General features: G+C 41.3%; 1 protein-coding gene across 5 annotated transcripts in view; it reads left to right on the top strand.

Moving 5' to 3' along the window:
- Positions 1-21,897, top strand: part of LOC126108581 (sorting nexin-13-like) — a 417,686-nt gene that overhangs the window by 218,553 nt on the left and 177,236 nt on the right. For all 5 annotated transcript variants that reach the window (XM_049913874.1, XM_049913875.1, XM_049913873.1 and 2 more), the window contains 2 exons: positions 8,090-8,269; positions 16,705-16,922. In XM_049913874.1, coding sequence (XP_049769831.1) covers positions 8,090-8,269; positions 16,705-16,922 — 398 coding nt within the window. The remainder of the gene's footprint in view (positions 1-8,089; positions 8,270-16,704; positions 16,923-21,897) is intronic.

Below are 21,897 nucleotides of genomic sequence, written 5' to 3'. Positions count from 1 at the left end.
GCTGTTGGTGCCCAGTAATCATTCTTGTAGAGCTTAAGCTGCAGCATCCGACCCTTTGCGGAGACAGTCGTGCCGAGTGTTTTAGACACAAACTGAAGAACGGCCTTGTTCCGTGCATCTGTTAGTGTGCATTTTCTGACACTTATGGCACCATCTATTGGTCAGATTTTCGTTAAATTTTCGTTTTTGTTCCGTGACATTTCCCTGTATCGATAATATGCCGTTCCAATTTCACATTGTTCTGTGTAGCGATTCTCTTTTGAAACTGGAACTTTAATTGTGGACATCCTATAGTTAGGATTAACTGTGTTTGGAGATATGAAATGGGATGACTACATCCTGAAAATTAAGTCAAGGAGACTAACAAGCTATGAGATAGAATAACTGGCCAGCATCTACTTTTATGTTGCGAAATGTGCAGTACTGCTGACAATCACACACGAAAGTGACGACATTACCCTAGCTTCCACAGCTAACAGTTCCTTTCTCGGAGAGGAGATGGTCAAATGTCGGGCAAAGTTAAAAAGGAAGGGCAGTTGAACTTGGAGTCCAGGGAGCCACCTGTAGTGAGAATGAGGGGAGTCAAAGATAGAATAGTAGTTCTCAGAGAGAGAGAGAGTAGGTGGCCAGAGATCGAACATTAGTAAGCACTGTACCAGTTTGTGTTAAGATATTATGAGGGTGGAGACAAGTAATTATTCATCAGAGGTGACGATAATGTTATGAAAAGGATAGATTCCTACTCACCATATAGTGAAGATGTTAAGTCGAAGACACACAACAAAGTGACTACCTCACAAACATAACCACCTGTGGCTGTTGCATCTGTAGTGACATGCAGTGCCTCTCGATATATACCGAGGGTATCACTCGAACATTCCCCTTGTGACTCAGTATCACCCAAGACTGGAGAAACTGAATCACATCTCCATCAGGGTTTTGACTACCTGTTGTTGTGCCTTGAAATGCGGAATATCCTACCCGCTATCCTTCCCACCCCTCCATAGCGGTGTTCTGCTGCCCATCGAACCTACACAGCATCCTCGTCCATCCCCACTCGACCCCTGATCCCAACCCATTACCTCGTGGTTCATGTCCCTGAAATAGACCTCGGTGCAAGACCTTCCCATGCACCACCACCACGGCACCCTACTCCAGTTCAGTCACATTAATCACCTGTGCCATCAAAGGCAGGACTATCAGAGAAACCAGTTGCGTGATCTACACTCTAAGCTGCAATGACTGTGCTGTGTCCCGTGCGGGCACGACACCCGACAAGTTGTCTGTTCGTACAAGTGGCCACTGACAAACTTTGGCCGAGAAACAGCTGGACCACCCAGTTGCTGAGCACACTGTCCAACATGTTCTTCATTTTAGTGACTGCTTCATAGCCTGTGCCATCCGGATCCTTCCTACTATTACCAGCTTTTCTGAACTGTGCAGGTGGGAACTCTCCCTGCAATATATCCTATGTTTCCATAATCCTCTTAGCCTCAACCTTGGTTAGTCATTGTCCTACACACACCCATCCAGTTCCCAGTTATGACACTGCCGCTATTCAACACAACAACAGTCTGCTTACTTCTCTCCTTTCCCCCCACCCTCCATTAACCTCCCGACTGCACCGGCTGACCTACCCTGTCCTCACCTTGTCCCTGTATGCTCCCATAAACAGTACTTTACTGTCATCCCCCCCATCCACCCCCCTGTTCTCCCTCCCCCTCCCTGCCCCAGCCTCCTCCTTATCCCCTCCACACAGACTGCATCTCCCATCGTGCAGTGGGGAAGGTGGGAATTTAAGGAGATGCGACCTGGATAAACTGAGTAAACCAGAGGTTGTACAGAGTTTCAAGGACAGCATAAGGGAACATTTGACAGGAATGGGGGGAAAGAAATACAGTAGAAGACGAATGGGTAGCTTTGAGGGATGAAGTAGTGAAGGCAGCAGAGGATCAAGTAGGTGAAAAGATGAGGGCTAGTAGAAATCCTTGGGTAACAGAAGAAATATTGAATTTAATTGATGAAAGGAGAAAATATAAAAATGCAGTAAATGAAGCAGGCAAAAAGGAATACAAACGTCTCAAAAATGAGATCGACAGGAAGAGCAAAATGGCTAAGCAGGCATGGCTAGAGGACAAATGTAAGGATGTAGAGGCTTATCTCACTAGGGGTAGGATAGATACAGCCTACAGAAAAATTAAACAGACCTTTGGAGAAAAGAGAGCCACTTGTATGAATATCAAGAGCTCAGATGGAAACCCAGTTCTAAGCCAAGAAGGGAAAGCAGAAAGGTGGAAGGAGTAGAAGAGGGTCTATACAAGGGCGATGTACTTGACGACAATATTATGGAAATGGAAGAGTATGTAGATGAAGATGAAATGGGAGATACGATACTGTGCGAAGAGTTTGACAGAACACTGAAAGACCTGAGTCGAAACAAGGCACCGGGAGTAGACAACATTCCATTAGAACTACTGACAGCCTTGGGAGAGTCAGTCCTCACAAAACTGTACCATCTGGTGAGCAAGATGTACGAGACAGGCGAAATACCCTCAGACTTCAAGAAGAATATAATAATTCCAAACCCAAAGAAAGCAAGTGTTGACAGATGTGAAAATTACCGAACTATCAGTTTAATAAGTTACGGCTGCAAAATACTAACGCGAATTCTTTACAGACGAATGGAAAAACTGGTAGAAGCCGACCTTGGGGAAGATCAGTTTGGATTCCGCAGAATGTTGGAACACGTGAGGCAATACTGACCCTACAACTTATCTTAGAAGCTAGATTAAGGAAAGGCAAACCTACATTTCTGGCATTTGTAGATTTAGAGAAAGCTTTTGACAATGTTGATTGGAATACTCTCTTTCAAATTCTAACGGTGGCAGGGGTAAAATACAGGGAGCGAAAGGCAATTTACAATTTGTACAGAAACCAGATGGCAGTTATAAGAGTCGAGGGACATGAAAGGGAAGCAGTGGTTGGGAAAGAGTGAGACAGGGTTGTAGCCTCTCCCTGATGTTATTCAGTCTGTATATTGAGCAAGCAGTAAAGGAAACAAAAGAAAAATTCGGAGTAGGTATTAAAATCCAGGGAGAAGAAATAAAAACTTTGAGGTTCGCCGATGACATTGTAATTCTGTCAGAGACAGCAAAGGACTTGGAAGAACAGTTGAACGGAATGGACAGTGTCTTGAAAGGAGGATATAAGATGAACATCAACAAAAGCACAATGAGGATAATGGAATTTAGTCGAATTAAGTCGGGTGATGCTGAGAGAATTAGATTAGGAAATGAGACACTTGAAGTAGTAAAGGAGTTTTGCTATATGGGGAGCAAAATAACTGATGATGGTCGAAGTAGAGAGGATATAAAATGTAGGCTGGCAATGGCAAGGAAAGCGTTTCTGAAGAAGAGAAATTTGTTAACATCGAATATAGATTTAAGTGTCAGGAAGTCGTTTCTGAAAGTATTTGTATGGAGTGTAGCCATGTATGGAAGCGAAACATGGACAATAAATAGTTTGGACAAGAAGAGAATAGAAGCTTTTGAAATGTCGTGCTACAGAAGAACGTTGAAGATTAGGTGGGTAGATCACATAATTAATGAGGAGGTATTGAATAGGATTGGGGAGAAGAGAAGTTTGTGGCACAACTTGACTAGAAGAAGGGATCGGTTAGTAGGACATGTCCTGAGGCACCAAGGGATCACCAATTTAGCATTGGAGGGCAGCGTGGAGGGTAAAAATCGTAGAGGGAGACCAAGAGATGAATATACTAAGCAGATTCAGAAGGACGTAGGTTGCAGTAGGTACTGGGAGATGAAGGAGCTTGCACAGGATAGATTAGCATGGAGAGCTGCATCAAACCAGTCTCAGGACTGAAGACCACAACAACAGCCGAAATGGTACGCGCGCGTGTGTGTGTGTGTGTGTTGTTGTTGTTGTTGTTGTTGTTGTTGTTCAGCAGTCTTTTTGTTACACCTGTCTGTGATTCAATATCTCCGCTATATGGTGAGTAGCAATCTGAACATCCCAACCAAATGAGTCCGAGATTGGCTAAGACAGTATGAGGACAGGTGTTGTCGTGCAGTGGGCACACTCCTCTTGTCAGCATTCCCCTCTTTTTGTTTTGAATACTCCATCTTCAGTCACAGTAGAGCTCAGAAAATCCTCACCTTCCAATTCGAGGTGCTCGAGAAAGTCACGGGTGCTTTCGACCCAATTTCTCTCGTACTGCTCTGTCAGCTGTTTTGGAACCTATCTTGCACAAAGTTACCGGTATCCCAGCATTTATGCCAGTGTGTGATTTGAGAGAGTTCTAAAGATTTGTGTATACACCGCATAAATTCATTCCCTGTCAATTAGCAGTCTTCAGGAACAGTTTCTTTGATTTTTTTTTAGCAAAAAGGTCTTCCATTCCTCTGTTTGGCATCAACATTTGCCTTCTCTCCACTAAATTCCATACACCACTTAAACACTCTTATTCTGTCGTCGACAACTTTACCGTAAACCATTTTGATTTCCGAAAAAAGTTTGGTACGTATTATTCCTTCCGCGATTGGGAAGCAGATTACAGTGTGTGGCTTGAACTGGGTGTGATTTCTTACTGACATCTTTCACGCAACTGGACATAACAATGTGAGTTTATGTGCTAAAGTGTTCCTGCAATGCTCGCTCTGGTAAGGGGACCCCCCAACAGTGGCTCGTTATGGTCCCAGTACACTTACTCACTGAATATACCTCATATACTATATTTACAATTGACTTCAGAGCAACTGTGGCATCACCCTCTGATACATTAGCCCTGTGATTGTTGTGGAATACCACTGCAAGTAAGCAAAATTAATGTACTCCAGATATCCCTTGATGTGTTTATTACAAGATTGGCAAGTCTGAAATGTTTTCAAATTGTATGTTCCTTACCATGCCAAGCTGCTGTGTCTTCCATTTGTCACTGCGAACTGTGAATCTCGATAGTGGAAGTGCCTAGGAGTTTGAATTTGTAAACGTGTCAGTTAAACACGGCCATACGGCTTTGTAATTTATGGACAATTTATTCAGTTACACAGTCTCGAAATACGTTCACTGTAATAACTGCTCACTGGTCGTTTACTGACATGTACACAATTAAAGGCTCAGTTCTTAATTTGCTCACCAGCCGTTGTCCTTACAGTAACATCGTTCTTGACACTTTCTGTACTACTCCTGCGTGGTACACTTTATAATGTTTACAAAGGCTTTCACTATTATTACTGACATAGTATGTGCTCTCATGAATTCACAATCCAATGCCCTGATGTAACCTCATGTCAGGCCATTTACAGTCTTCCTGATTGGTGCCAATGACTCACTTCATGGTTTCAGTCAATTGCAAGAGCAAGCTATATTAATCAGTGAAGAAAAAGAGAGAAATTATAAAGGAAACCATGCCAGATTTTTAGTACCAATCACTTCATGTGACAAATGAAGAAACACAAGGCGCTGCTTTTTAATATGGTAATGTGTGACTTCACGCTCACCAAAGCTTCCCTGGCTTCTAAGGGTGCAGCCATCTTTAATTTATTTAACAGAAGTTGAAAATCTGAATGAGTTTCGAATTATAATGATAAAATGAATGTTGATTGCAAAAGGTATACTGCCATTATTACTGATTTTTTTCATTATAAAATTTGAATATTTTCTATAAAAAACAAAATATTGGAGATCTAAGAACATTATCATATTCAGAAGATTTTGGGTGTCAGTATTACTGTAACAGGATTTTGAAATATTACAAGGTATGAAAATGGTGGTATCTCGGAATTTCAGAAATTTGACCTAAAATAATCACTTTTTCAGAATTGAGAACAGTCACTCTACAAAGCTAAGTTGTTGGTTCCGAGGTTTCAATTTTGACATGTGTATTTTTACATGATAATGAAATTATATCTGAAAATCTTGATATCTCCGGAATTAACTAACTACAACTGAAAACAGTTACTGCATAATGTTCATGGTGGTAGACAGCACATCTGTAATAATAAGCATGTGAAATAATTTGTTAAATGTAAAAGTCGATAAATTTATGTGCATTTGTGTAGCAGTCACGATTCTGTATTTGTAATAACAAGGTGATGAGTTGTATCTGTAGCAAATGGTCAGATTAAATATGCTTTGTTTCAGGTTCATCTTAAATTGCAGTTTGATCATTCCAAGTTAAGACAAAAGTGTTTGAAGATGAAGTCACCGTTGCTTTGAAATCAGTAGGAAATAAAAAAAGAAACATTAGACCTAACTGAGCACAGGCAAAAATCATAAGGGAATAATGTTTATTCTCTATAACAAAATATCTCATGTTATAAGGATACAGATTGCAAATTAGATACAGCAGTCAGACCCAAGTATGATAAAAGAACTTCATTCACATTTAACAGTTAGTGGTGTCGTATATTTAAAAGTGCTGGGGCCTCGATTTTTGCTCGGTAAATGTTTGGTACTGTGGTGCATATTCCTGATTGTTGCACTTTCAAAATTGCTATTGTAGTTTCTTGAAATTTACCTTTGTTATGCATGCATTGTGTATATGTTGTACAGTTTGCTAATAATTGGTTTGGTAAAGACTATTTCAAGTTTTAAGGTACCATACACTGTTGGCTTTTTTTGTTGCTGATGTGAACCTGGAAGTAGCTCACACTGAGTGTTGAAACTGTTGTGGAATCTATTAGAACTGTACCCATAGAAGTAGATGTTATGCTAAATCTTCTCGATAGATTAAAACTGTGTGCTGAACTGGGATTTGGACCTGTGACATTTTCCTTTCCCGAGCAGGTGTTCTACCGACTGAGCTATCTGGGCACGATGCGTGACCCGGCCCTAAAGTTTTACTTCTGACAGTACCCCTTTTCCCACCTTCCAAACTTTGCAGAAGTTTCCTTGTATATTATACTGGACTAGCACTCCTGAACGAAGGGTATTGTGGAGACGCTGCTTAATCGTGGCCTAGGTGATTGTTACCAGAATGCATTTTCACTTTTTAGAGGAGGAGAGGAGGGTGTGTCGATTTGAAACTTCCCGGCAGGTGAAGTGCGTGCTGGATAGGTCGGGAACTCGTGACCTTTGCCACGAAGGTGGGTCTACATCTACATTCACATCTACATTTATACTCTACCTCCCTTTCCTGTTCCAGTCGCGTACGCTTCGCGGGAAGAACGACTGCCGGAAAACCTCTGCGCGCACTCGAATCTCTCTAATTTTACATTCGTGATCTCCTCGGGAGGTATAAGTACGGGGAAGCAATATATTCGATACCTCATCCGGAAACGCGCCCTCTCGAAACTTGGACAGCAAGTTACACCGCGATGCAGAGCGCCTCTCTTGCAGAGTCTGCCACTCGAGTCTGCAAAACATCTCCGTAACGCTATCACGCTTACCAAATAACCCTGTGACGAAACGCGCCGCTCTTCTTTGGATCTTCTCTATCTCCTCTGTCAACCCGACCTGGGTACGGATCCCACACCGATGAGCAATACTCGAGTATAGGTCGAACGAGTGTTTTTTAAGCCGCCTCCTTTGTCGATGGACTGCATTTTCTAAGGACTCGCCCAATGAATCTCAACCTGGTACTCACCTTACCGACAATTAATTTTATATGATCATTCCACTTCAAATCGTTCTGCACGCATACTTCCAGATATTTTACAGAAGTAACTGCTACCGGTGGGTCGCGAATCGTGCTCGGACAGCCGAGTCCGTAGAGCATTGCCCACGAAAGGGGAAAGGTCCGAAGTTTGTGACCCGGTCTGGCACACAATTCCTATCTGCTGGAAAGTTTGAAACCGGTGTGCACTCTGCTGCAGAGTGGAAATACGTTCTGGAGATCTGAGGTCGGTTACGGGTAACGGAAATAGAAATGCCGGTGTCCTATTGCTCGCACGAAGGTGTCGGTCCCCTTATTTTGTGCGTGCACCGTTTCCGCCGCCACCCCCGGCTACTTGACCGTGTGGTGGCGTGCCGCTCCGGGCCCCGTCCGTGTTTCACGCGCGTGTGACCGGCGGCTCTGACGCCGCCCTCCGCTTCTGACTGTCTCGAGCTCGGACTCGCCCCTGCGCAGGCCTGCCGTCGCAGCTGGACTGGGGGCGGCTGGTGCCCTCTGGGGGAGCCGGCGGGGTGCGGCTCTTCTCGCTGCCGCTGGACGTCGTGCTCAAGAACAACGTGGCGCTCTCCTACTTCATCGACTACATGACCAGCATCGGGGCGCAGGCCTATCTCTTCTTCTACCTGAACGTCGAAGGTGAGTTGCGATTCACTGTCTTTGTAACGAAATGAAACTACATGCTTCCAGAGACTTTTACAAGTCTCGAAGATCTAAGATGTGCAGGGTGATTATAATTAAAGTTAATCTTTCAAACTGCTGTAGAAATATCATTGGTCAGAATGACATCAAATTGCAACAGAATTTTATCAGAGAAGGCCCGGGTTCCCGGGTTCGATTCCCGGCGGGGTCAGGGATTTTCTCTGCCTCGTGATGGCTGGGTGTTTTGTGCTGTCCTTAGGTTAGTTAGGTTTAAGTAGTTCTAAGTTCTAGGGGACTTATGACCACAGCAGTTGAGTCCCATAGTGCTCAGAGCCATTTTTATCAGAGAAGGGGGAAGACGTATGGCAGAGTTATAAAATGTAGGAATAGATGGCACTGTAAGCATCGTAATTTAATAGTGGTCGACTACAAATGACAAATGAATCGTACAACAGTGCCTCAGGTGTATGTCTGACGGTAAACAAACTGTACTACTCAGTGTGCATTGGTGTACAGTTGTGATACTTTTATTTACGTAAGCCCGTCCACCACAGCAAGGTGACATAGCATCAGGTGGGAAAAATCCGTTTTTTATTGGCCTGAGGCCAAAAACCACATAAAAAGCATCGCTCACATCAGTTTTTAAATTTCTTGAGGCCAAAAACCACATAAAAAGCATCGATCACATCAGTTTTTAATTGTCCTACAGTCGAAAACCGCACGAAAAGCTTGTATCAAAACCAGATTACATTATTAATTTCCGTGTGACTGCTGCAAAACAAGTTCAGTATGCTGTCCACCATTTTCTGCAACAAGTTGAAATCGAGAAACAGTATGTTCCACAACTGATGGAAGTGTTTCCAGGGTCATGTTCAGAACGTGTTGCCTAATGTGTGCCTTCAATGCAACCAAGTTTGCAAACTGAACACTGAACACAACATCTTTCAGATAGCTCCACAGCCAGATGTCACACGGATTAAGATCAGGTGATAGGGATGGCCAGGCTGTAGGGAAATGGCGGCTGATAATTCTAGCATTTCCAAAATGGCGCTTCAGGAGCTGCTTAACTGGATTTGCGACGTATGGTGGTGCACCATCTTTCACGAAAGTGATCCCGCGCACACATCCCTGCTGGAATGGTGTGGTTGCGCAAAAGACACCCCCAGCGCTTACCAGTGATGGTACAGGTAATAGGACCAAAGAAATTGTCTCTTCAAAAAAAATGTGGCCCTATGATAAGTAATGCTGTAAACCCGCACCACACAGTGGCTTTTTCAGGATGAAGTGGTACTGTTTGATTTCCGTGTGATTTTCTGTTGCCCATATATGACAATTCTGTGTTGACATATCCTGTCAGATGGAAGTGGGCTTCATCTGTTCACAAAATCTTCCATGGCTAATCATGGTCCACTTCCATGTGAGCAAGAAAGTCTAAAGCAAAGGTCTCTCATGCTGGCAGGTCAACAGGAAGTAACTTGTGCTCATGGGTAATTTTGAATGGATAGCAAAAAAGGATGTTTTGTAGGATTGTATGCGCCATACTCGTGGGTATCTCCAATGTTCGGGCAATTCTCCGTGCACTACACATTTGCACACCACCACTCGTCTCCTCCAGCATTGCTGTGGCCACTGCTCCCAGTGACGTTGAATCAATTCGTTTCCTCCTCCTATCATGTTGCACACCAAAAGAACCAGTCTTTTCGAATTTCTGAATCATTTTCTCCAGACCCGTGGCAGGCATCGGACCGACACCATTTTTCAAACCCTTCAGTGTCCACAACTTCTCCAGAATGAGGTGTGCGCAATAATCACTCTTGTAATACAGCTATACAAGCTGTGTGCGATCCTGCATTGAGACAGTCATGGTAAACGTTGCAGACACAAAAGGAGGAAAAGCTGTGTATTCAGCGTGTTTACACCAACTTCAATGGATCGTCCGTGTGACAGGTGTTTTCATTTACATATTCTGACACATACAGTGCCATCTGTTGATCAATTTTCACACTATATTTTTTCTTCTGCCATACGTTTTCTCCCTTCTCCAATTATATTCTGTTTAATTTGACATCCTTCTGACCAGTGGTGTTATTTCTACAGAATTTTGAAAATTTAACTTTAATTATAATCACTCTGTGTATGCGCGGACTGAACCGATGAATAAAAATTTGTACCGAGGTCAGGATTCGAACACGAGTCTCCTACTCACTAGGCAGATGCGCAAACCACTACACCGTCCTGGCATGTTGGCTTTGCTGTTGAGTGGGAGACCTGAGTTTGAGTTCCAGCTTGGTACAAATTTTCATTTGTCACTTGAGTCTGCATATATACAGTGTAGATGTTTGAGACTTGAAAAGGTCTCTGGAACTGTGTAGTTTGATTTAATTAAAAGCACCTATGTTTGCATTTCAGGTAGGTTGCCCAATTTTGTGTGATGCTGAAGTGCTATTCCAATAGAGTTGGAGAGTCTATGCAATGCTGTTAGATTTTAGTGGGAATTCCAAGTGGGCTGGGCCACGAGTGGGAATTTAGATTAAGGAGAGAGACGTGCCAAGGTACTCTGTTCAGCTGTGCAGAGCCAATGTGCCAGGGTGGTGTTGTGGTTAGCATGTCTGCGTAGTGAGCAGGAAAGCCGGATACGAATCCCAGCCTCGGTACAAATTTTCATTTATCACTTCAATCTACATATGTTCAGTGTTTATTTAATGGGTGACGAAAAACCTTGAGGTGTATCCTATAAACTGGTGGGGGAATGAGGCACTTCTGTGATACTCGTACCAGTGAGTATTGGTGCCCTGGTACCTATAACACCACTGACGTGTCCACTGATAGGAATAGCTGATAAAAACAATTGTGAAATCAGTCAAAAGCAGTTACAATAATAACAATCTATGGAGCTTCATCCACCATTGTAAAGGAACACCCGACTGAGAGTGCAAAAAGACACTGTTGGAAAACTTCGTGTAGTGTAGCATAGACATGTAAATGTTACAATGATAGTAGTAGAAACAGGTAAAGATAAGAGAAAGTGGTATGATAGACATTGTAAACGTAGTTCAGTATTCAGGATAAAGAGGGGGGGGGGGGGGGGGGAATAATTATCATAAATGTTGTTGTAAACGTAATTTTATGTGTAATTGGCCCATTATTGTGATGAAGAAAGTGGACTACAGAAAATAAATAATGAATGCTATAATTGAATTTTACTGTAAGGAATGTGAGCATTGGTATATTAATTTATCCACATTAACGTTGGTTGAAGTTTGTGACAGTGGATAGAATTACGTGAGAAAACACAGTTACCTGATTTCTTGAAGGGCTTATTTCAATAGTGGTACAAGTCCATTTTTGTTCATTTTGATATACAAAGTTCTAAAGTTAAATGAGGGCTGGAAAATCTGCAGTTGAGATACCAGAAATATTCAAGTATATGGCTCGTTGTTACAAATGAACCTTTCTATTTGTTTGGATCATTAATTTCAGCAGCATTATAGGCAGAAAAGTGGTGGTAATGGAGCTGCACCACTATTGACATAAAATAAATTGAAAATTGTATATAAACCTGTTAATTCTTTTATTGCAAATAATTTTTATTACAGTTTTAATGTGCACCTTCTTATTAAATTCACATGTATAATTGAACTACACAGTCGGATATATTTCAGGTCAATTGGTTTCTGTAAAACTAAGGATTACAATCTTCTTCTTCTTCTTCTTCGTCTACATGTTCCAGACCTCTGTCTTCTGATTGTAGAGCAAGGAAATAACTATCTTTGATAGCTGGAATATTAGGGAGCAAATCGAGCATATCCGCTTTTTCTTTTTCCGCACTTTCTCAGGTGTGGGTAAAGCTGTGAAACTGCAGTACTACCATATGTGTGTGGTCTCCCTCTACCATGTTTGGGAGCAAAGCTTAGGATGTGGAAGTCAATGTTGGCATTCCTTGTAGAGCATTTTGTACAGCTTCTGCCTCTCAAAACACATCCACTTTATTTTCAGCCAATTACATTGAACATACTCCTCATTTTGCTTTCTTCTTACCACTGCATTTTGTAACTGTTTCAGTGCTAAAAAGTTAGACTGCTTCATTTCTGTGCGTACAAATTTATTTTTTCTGACAGTTTTCCTAATTGTTTCAAAAATATCATCTGGGGAAAACAGAAACTCTTTCCTCTTTAATTGTTCTTCTATCTGGGCAAAATCCCCGTCATTTGGCAGGTATGAGTGACCTGGGATCGGGAAATTTAAATCAATAATGTTGACATGAAATTGAGGAGATTGTGTTACTTTCATTAGTGTTAGGGCAATGTTTATGTTCCTGTTTGGCCCACCACACGTGTCTCTGTACGCAACTACCTGTTTTTGAGAAGTGACACACTTTTCAATATGTTTCAATAAACATGTACCAATTTCCTGTGAACCCCTTGATCCAGATGTTTCATCCCAAAAATAAATATGGATTTTGCTGTCAGTTAAATCGTGACATCCAAAATTATACACATACCTGTTTCTTTTGTAGTATGATATCAATGCTGTCAGTTTAGGAAATGCAAGTGCTTTTTGCAGGTCAAAGGTAAACATGAATATCTGAGAATCTGCCTCTTTACTACATGCTGTGTCTGTCGCCATTGCTGTTCTTGCAGCTTCAACCCTCCTAAGGTGAAGCTCCTTTTCCTTTTTCTTCTGCATTGGTAGCAGTGTCCATTTCAAAGCTCAATTTGTCATAAAAAGAGCAAGTGCCTTTATGTGGTTGAAGTCTTTGTCATCGATTTTTCGATAGATGTGCTCCCCCACTATTTCTTTATTTTGAGATATGAATTTATCTTTGTACAAATCGTACATTTTGGCCCCACACAGCTCAGGATTTAAAACCTTTTGTGGGGATTATCCTTCCTTAGATAAGGGCTCTCAGAAACTGGAAAGCTTTTGCTGTGTTCCTTTACATCATTGATCAGACCTTCCGGTACAGAGAATTTGTTCTGATGTTTGCCCCTTCCATCAAGGTGAGGTGTACCTTCTTTGTCTTTTTTTGTTAAAAGCCTAGAGTGTCGTCCATTAGAAATGTCAAAACTATTCAAGAAAAATATCTTGCATTCTATTCCACAGTTTCCGTTCACATGTAATCGAGATTCATAATACAGCTTTTGAGAACCAGAGACATCTCTTGGCCGTCGGCAGGTAACTGAATGATATGTGCATAAACCATTCAGGTAATTATTTTGGTGATTAATGTCACCCATAGCCCAGAAATTGTCCAATAACGTCTTCCTCTCATCTTCTGAAATTTTATTGAAACATTTACTTGCACACCTGGGTGTAAGTGCAAGTGGGATCCACGCAGTGTGGGGTCCGTACAAACTTTATAATGTATAGCTCTGTAGATGGTTCATCCTTCCTGGGAACTTAGAATTTTGATTATTTTTACCATGTGATCAGTATTGATACTGGCAAGATATCAAAGTGTGTGACATAAATGGCTGTATTTCTAATTGCATTGACTTACAAGTTTAAATTTGTTACACGGTAAAGGGACCATAGACCTAAGTATTTGATATCAATATGAACGTAATGTGTGTGTCACTTCCTGAGTTTGGATTGATGGATGAACAGACAAATGGACAACAAAGAGATTCTATAATGGTTCTGTTTTTACTGAATGAGGACAAAGGCTGACTGCAATGAGTAGTGATCTCGACTGGTGGGTAATGGAGGTACGGAAGAGATGTGGAGTGGGAAGTGGGAGGTAAAGCAGGAACAGTGAAGGTGAAGGCACTGTGCAGGTGAGCGGGAAGGGGGGGGGGGCAGAAGGCACAGGTGTGAGCCTGGAGTGGGAGCAGGGAAGGAGATACAGGCAGATGGGGGACGGGGAATAGCAAAGTTTGCGGCTATGGGGGGTAATGAGAATGGACAGCAATAGGCAAATATTTTATACAGTGTAATCATTACATTACTAAACAGAACAGTACAGCGTGTCAGTTGTTAGCTTAAAATTCCATATCTTAGTCGACAAATGCTCTTAATTCATAAAGGGGTTGGCAACAAGCAATTTATTTAATGTTTTCCTAAAAACATGTTCTAGAAGATGCGCCACTTGTGGAAGCTTATTGAATAGTTTATGGCCTACTAGTTTATAGCTATTTATTGTCTTTGGGAGTGTATGGTATGACACACGTATAGACTTATTTTTTCTTGTGTTGTGACTGTGAGTATTATTTCTACATTTTACTTCATGCAGATTCTTTTTGTATAGTTTAACACTTGGCTATTACACATTCCATAAGACATCTTTATTAATAAACTGCTATAGACAATTTAATGCTAATGTATTTTGTGTGTTGCTCACAGGACAGTTTGTCATCTAAGTATACTCCCAAGAACTTTATATAACTGGTATCATTAAAAGACCCTTTGTCCTTTGGACTAAATGCCATGCTTGGTGTTCCATTCTTATTCAGGACAAACCAGTATGATGCTTGGGCCAGTGTATTGTCAAGAAAATCTTATATCTTATTCAGATGATTGTTATAATTTAGGAAGGTAGTGGCATCTGCAAATAGCTCCATATCGAAGCTTATAAAGGAGGGTAGGTCGTCACTTGTTATCAGAAACTGGTCGCAAAGCAGCTGTCGGAAATAGAGCACGCCTGTGTAGAGCGGCACGTGCGGTAACAGACCTCTCGATTCTGCTCTCGGTCGCAGTTTTGCAGTTGCCATTTTTGTGGAAAGACAGCTCTCAGTGGTCGTGCTAGTGCAGACTGCCACACAGTGATTGGAGGTAAGTTGGTAGATTGTGTGACTACGTTCACCGGTGGCCCTACTTTGACGAGACAGAAGATGCCCGAGACAGGACTGGAGTAGGTACTAGTGGCTGGATGTGTGGGACAGGTGTTGCAGCTACGTTTATTACAGGGGTATGAGCTGGGAGGGGGGGGGGGGCGCTTTGGAGCAGGGGTGGAATTGGTGCAAACCCGGGTATTGTGTTTGTTGCGCGGGCAGCAGAGTGCCACAGTGCATGGGGTTGGGAGAATTCTGCATTGTAGTGTGCTGCCCTCCCCCTCCCCCTCGACATTCCCACAGGTGGCACACTACAGGGTGTTTCCCTACCCATACCCTGCTACACCTCCTACTCCCTGCCCTCACCTCATCCATTTTCTGTATCCCCAAACATAGTGTAATCAAAATATCATGCAGTACTATGTTTTTAAGACCAGTCACGGAAGATGAATTGCAGAAAACTATACAGAAACTGAAGTCCAATAAATCAGCTGGTGATGATGAAATATCAAATCATGTAATAAAGCTGGTAAGTGAGCAGATAACAACACCACTGCTGAACATAGCAAAATGTTCTTTCAGAGATGCGGTTTTTCCAGAAAAACTGAAGATAACGAAGGTGGTGCAAGTGTACAAGAAAGGGTATAAGGATGACCCCCAACAACTACAGACCTGTTTCACTGACATCAGGTTTCTTGAAAATCCTAGAAATGCTTATGTATACCAGATTAGTTAATTATTTGGACAAACATTTAAAAACCAGGAGAAGGCTGCAGACATGGATTTAGAGGTTGATGGAAAAAGGCTGGAAGAAGTAGAATCTGCTAAATTCTTAGGTATTCTTCTGAATAATGAACTGAAATGGAAAAAAAATATTAATAATGTCTGTAAGAAACTGAGCTCTGTCATATTCTTAATGATGCAGCTATCACAGTATTCAGACAAGAACCTTCTGTGTACAGTGTATCATGGACTTTTCAAACCATACTTACAGTATGGAGTGACTGTGTGAGGAAACTCAAACAAGCAAGAGACAAAACAAGTGTTCACATTACAAAAAAAAAAAAAAAAATATTTTAAGAAGAAAGACTTCTGAAACATGCAGAAACTATTTCAAGAAGTTAGGTATCTTAACTTTTTCATCATTGTATATATACAAAACAATAATGTACATCACAAAAGATAGTGAGGACTGGATTACAAATGCTAGTGTACACACCCACAATACAAGAAGGAAGAATGAAGTACGGAGCATACCCCACTGACTGGCAATGCTAGAAAAAGGACCCCAGTACTCTAGTATCAGACCACTAAGAAGTTTGCCTAGAAACCTGCAAGATAGTGTACTTGACAATGACTTTCCAAAGGAACTTGAAGACTATCTCATTGAAAAAAGAGTTTTACAGTGTTGCAGAATACTTATGCCATTAAAGTTGTATATATTGTTATTCATTGTCAATTATGTAAAAATGTAAGCTAAAGGTGTAGAAAAATAAGTGATAATGAATGTTAATACTTTTGACATGTCCTATATTACATGTACATTTACCATACACAATGTAATCTTACAGGATCAAATAAAATTCAATTCAATTCAGTCCTTACAATAAAGTAGTGATTGATGTGCAGTTGGTAATCTGCAGTGTGTCTATAACCTCTCAGGTTGGAGAGTCTCGGCCGAGCAGCAGATATCGGACCTAGAGCTGCACAAGATGGGAGCTGGCGTGACCGTGGCGGGAGCGGCGGCACCGTCCGGGGGCGTCGTGGCCGGAGTCGGCAGGAAGGCGGGCGACGCTCCGCCCCCGACACACCAGCCCCCGCAGCCCGACAGCATGCGTGAGGCGGCCTACAGCATATTCGAGCAGTACCTCTCTGAAAAGGTGAGGCACCCGCCAGAAGGCCGAGAGCAAAGCCGAGTAAGTCTGTCGTACGGTGAGGTGCAGAGGTTGCGCGTAGGTCACTTTACGAGCGACGTGTCGCAGTTTTTACAAATTGGAGATATTTTATCACGAGGGAGTAACCCATTCTACTACCCGTTGAGCTCATTTACCAGTAAAACTTTGAATCTCTCTACGATGGTTGTGTAATGGCTAACAAATGCAAAGAAGCTAGTGGTGGTTTCGTGTAGTGGTGTATCTATCAGACTGTGTGTGTCAATTGTTTGATCTGATTTTAGTTACATTTGTTGTATATGTATAACTACTTGTCAATGATTTGCATCAGTTACATAGACTGGATAACTCTGCAAACTTGTATTTAGTCAGTCCTTTCGAGATTACTCTTTATCAATTATCTCTTAGACATCTAGGGGGGAACCAACTTTTGTTGTTGTGTGCAAGCCTCCGACCATTGAGGACAATAGCTTTTATCTTTCCTTGAAGTTTCAACACTGCAGGTCCTAGAGTTAATGGGTCAAAGACACAAAACGAACCAAATACCGTTAATGAGGAATATTCTTTTAGTACTGCAAGTGAGGTTTTATGTGATGTAACTTCAATGTTACTAGCTGCTAGGCTGTCCATAGACCCTATACCCAATATCAAAATCGGTTAAGATTTCAACTAGTATTGTAAACTCTCTGATTAATATGTAACTTTAAAATGCTTTCGAAAACATTTTATTCAAACAAGGAGCGTATTTGCAACTAATATTTTTAACTAATATCGAGAACTCGGTAGGTGCCACAACCCGATTCCCCGGAAACTTTGCTCAGTAGAAGGTGAGACAAAGTAAGCGAACACGTGTCTCGGTTTATCCGTAGATACTCAAACATTTGTGAGAAAGTGACTGTCAAAGTTTTCAGTGTAATTTAGATTGCTTTCAGTGTGCAATACATTCAGTTCAACTGGTAGCATAGTGGCTAGCATTGCGGCTTCACACTTTTTTGCCACGTGTGTGAAATGCATTTATTATACTACTGTTTTCCAGTGTGTATTCAAATAACTTTGTCCTTATTAATCTACTACTAATAATGTGTCTGGTGAATGAATTAAAAAAAATAAATGAGTTAAAAGACTTATTTGAAAATGCTTTCTAAATTCCTGTAATGTACCATGATGCGTAATCAACTGCAAGTTGCAGTTTTTGGAAAAGTCATCCATTAAGCATGGTTTGCCATGAAGTTATTGCCAACACATGAATTATTCAGCACTGCTAACGACATTTCTTTCCCGAGTGTAATTTATACGAAGAAATGTCGCTGTGGCAAATCTGCCTTTGCGTGACGCTCGTGGTGTTTCAAATATTTCTGTGATTGGTATCACCCGAGGGAAAGCACAAAATCTTCCTGAAGAGTAGACTTGAGAATATAATGTAACAATTAAGAATTGCTTTAAGAATGAAATACAGGGGTATGAGAATTTAAAAAGCTTGTAACCTTTTAATATATAAAACACACACACACACACACACACACACACACACACACACACACACACACACACACACACACACACACACACACACACACATTTTCTTATTGTGATGCACAGCTGTAATTTTACAGTTAATATAGTGCGCTTGTAAGGAACAGTCATGTAGTAATCTTATGTGGACATGAGTAGATAAAAAAAAAAAAAAAATTATCTGATTCGCACATGGGGTGCAAAAGTGAAAGGCCACAACACTAGTCGCTGCGCCACCAGTTGGGCTGAATTTATCGACCACTAAAAGGCATGTATATTACACTGAAAATTTTGACAGCCATTTCCTCAGAAGTGGTAGAGTGTCTGTGGATAAGCTGAAACATGTTCATGTATTTGGACTCCTCTTCTTCTAAGCGAAGTTTCTGGGAAATTGAGTTATGCCACCTGCCATATTCTCCCCATAAGACATTTAAAGAGTCAGTGCCAAGTAACTTCAGTTCCCAAGTAGCGTAATAGTAGACAAAAACTTTCAGTTCACACAGTTACTGTTTTCAAAGATATGACATAATCCGTTACAGTTCACTGTCTGCCCCCGGTAGCTGGGTGGTCAGCATGACAGAATATCGATCCTAAGGGCATGGGTTCGTTCCCAGCTGGGCCGGAGATTTTCTCCACTCAGGGACTGGGTGTTGTGTTGTCCCAATTACATTCATTTCATCCCCATCGACGCGCAAGTCACCGAAGTGGCGTCAAATCGAAAGACTTACACCCGGCGAATGGTCTAGCCGACAGGAGGCCCTAGTCACGTAGCATTTACATTTTACAGTTTACTTTTGTCAAAGTATCATTTAAGATAGCGTTTCAGGCAAAACTCTTCTGTAAAACAATTCACTACTTCCATTATATACGAGGGCTATCCACAAAGTACATTACGTTTTGGAATTAAAAATAAATAAAGTATTGGAAATTTTTTTTATTATATACAGATGAAAGCCACACTTAAATACTACTTTTCTATATAGTTGCCATTTAAATTAAGGCACTTATCATAGCGATGGACGAGCTTGGAAATTCCTTCGTCCTAAAATTCGGCCGCCTGCGCGTTCAACCACGTGGTTACCTCTTCTCGAAGCTGTGCGTCGTCACCAAAACGCTGCATAGCCGACCAGTTCTTCATTGCTGGAAATAAGTGGAAGTCGCTCGGTGCCAGGTCGGGACTGTACGGCGGATGAGGAAACAACTCCCACTTAAAAGATTCGACAACTTCACGAGTGGCATTTGCAGTGTGGGCCCGGGCGTTGTCGTGAATCGGCAAGATCTTTGAGCCCAACTTTCCACTGCGCTTGTTTTGTATTGCTCTTCTGAGGTTGTGCAGAGTTTGGCAATACCTTTGAGAGTTTATTGTAGTGCCTCTTTCCAGGAAATCCACAAAAATCACACCTTTTCTGTCCCAAAAGAGGTAACCACGTGGTTGAAGGTGCAGGCGGCCGAATTTTACGACGAAGGAATTTCCAAGCTCGTCCATCGCTACGATAAGTGCCTTAATTTAAATGGCAACAATGTAGAAAAGTAGTATTTAAGTGTGGCTTTCATCTGTATATAAAAAAAAAATTCCAATACTTTATTTATTTTTAACTCCAAAACGTAATTTACTTTGTGGATAGCCCTCGTACAATCTTGCAAATATTTCCTGATACAGTTCTGTGGTTTCTCAAAAACAACTCTGGCACGTGACTTTATTGCCTATCAGCCCTGTGCTGTTACACATTAATACCAATGTACATAATTGTTGTATCCGTGTCAAAGTACAAACACGAACTGACTTTAATAAAATGTACACAATTTTTTCGAGTTAAGTGGGAAGAACGTCAATTTGTATTTGAATAATAGTTGCAGGAGGTGGCTGCAGTGTTGACAGCTTCTTCTCCAAATGCATGGCTGTCGGTTGTGTGACAGTGATGACTAGCTTCCCAACTCGCAGCAACTGCATTGCCAGTTCTGTTCTCCATTTGTTTATTTCCGAAAGCCATGTCATCTCCTCATTACTGCAGTATCTCAATCATAATCTATAAAAACACAGTTCGCTGTGCAACATTGTGAAGCGTAACGAGCTACTAACTCCCATCACTGACATCTCTGATGAAGTGACAGAGCACTTTCCTCATCTTTGTACACAAAAACAGACACTTCCGAATATGCGGGTAATACCACATTTACTACTGTATTCAGCAGTTTTGTTACAATAACTTTGATTCTTGGAATTATACGGCTATTCGGTTAGTTGTGCTTAATTTATATGATAAAGAAGATAACTGAAAACATAAGAAGAATTGGTGTTTCTGTCTTTAATTAAGCTAGTCAAATTTGGTCATTAATCAGTCTTTGAATCGATGTGTGACAGGTGTGATTTAAAAATGTAAATGCAGATGTGCAAAAATGCATTTAAATACGTTATAATGCATTCTGCTTTTCCTCTTATCATAAAAACGAAAATAATACAGAAATTATTTTACAGACATATGGCATTTTTCTGTTATGTGATAGTATAGTATTAGTTTAATTACAGTGTGGTTATATCTCCTTGCACTGACAAAGTTGGTAGTGTTTGTGTATCCAATTTTGTCTTACCTTGGAAATGTAGTCCTAGTGTGAAGAAACTGGTGTGGTGTCGATCTCATTGTTAACCGGAAAGAAGGTGTTCTAAGGGTTTGTTTCATTATAATTTGAAATCAGTGACTGCCAGGGCTGGCAAGGTGTTCTGCTTATATAGTTGTAATGGCAATGCCTGGAACCTTCCAGAGAGAGCCAAAGTGGCACATACGTGGAAGGTGAGTTTGGCAGCTCGTAGCAGCTCCATCCTGTCACGGGACTGAGTGGCGTCACACGACGCGAGCGGACGGTACCGTCATGTTTGATACTTGTGCTCCCGCGTCCCTCCGAGCATCGAGCAGAACACTGTACCATCTGAGAGTCTGTGATTCCAACTACTGATGATGACGGTGATGACAGCTATCAAAAGCTCGAGTGTTTTATTTGAGATGATGCGGCTTGTAAAACGAGATGATTTTATTGCATTTTCAATGAAATTTTAACACATTAGTGACTGGCCTCAACCATGCTGGATGGGGCTGCTGGGCTGATGTTTTTAACATCTTTTTCTGGTATCATAACTTTGTAACTGTGAGTGCAATAAACGTGTGTGAAGTTTTACTTCAAATGATGAAACCTGGCTTATCTAATCTTAAAAAATCTTTACAATGAAATATTAAATTTAGCAGTTAGGTAAAGTATTTTATGGAATCATGTTTTTTTATTCTGGAGAAAAAAAAATACTTGTACACACTGTTTTTACATATAATTTTCCTGATTGAACACGGAACATTCAGACATAAACAGCGTTGTAACAAAATTTGGTTACCACTGGTATGCTTGTTTTCAGCATGTTTCTTGCTTCTGGCTGTCACTGAAATCAGAACACCCTTTACAGACG

This window comes from Schistocerca cancellata, chromosome 11, assembly GCF_023864275.1.
Source record: "Schistocerca cancellata isolate TAMUIC-IGC-003103 chromosome 11, iqSchCanc2.1, whole genome shotgun sequence".
Taxonomy (NCBI): domain Eukaryota; kingdom Metazoa; phylum Arthropoda; class Insecta; order Orthoptera; family Acrididae; genus Schistocerca; species Schistocerca cancellata.
The sequence above is the reverse complement of the archived record's forward strand: the minus strand, read 5'-3'. Positions and strand labels throughout refer to the sequence as shown.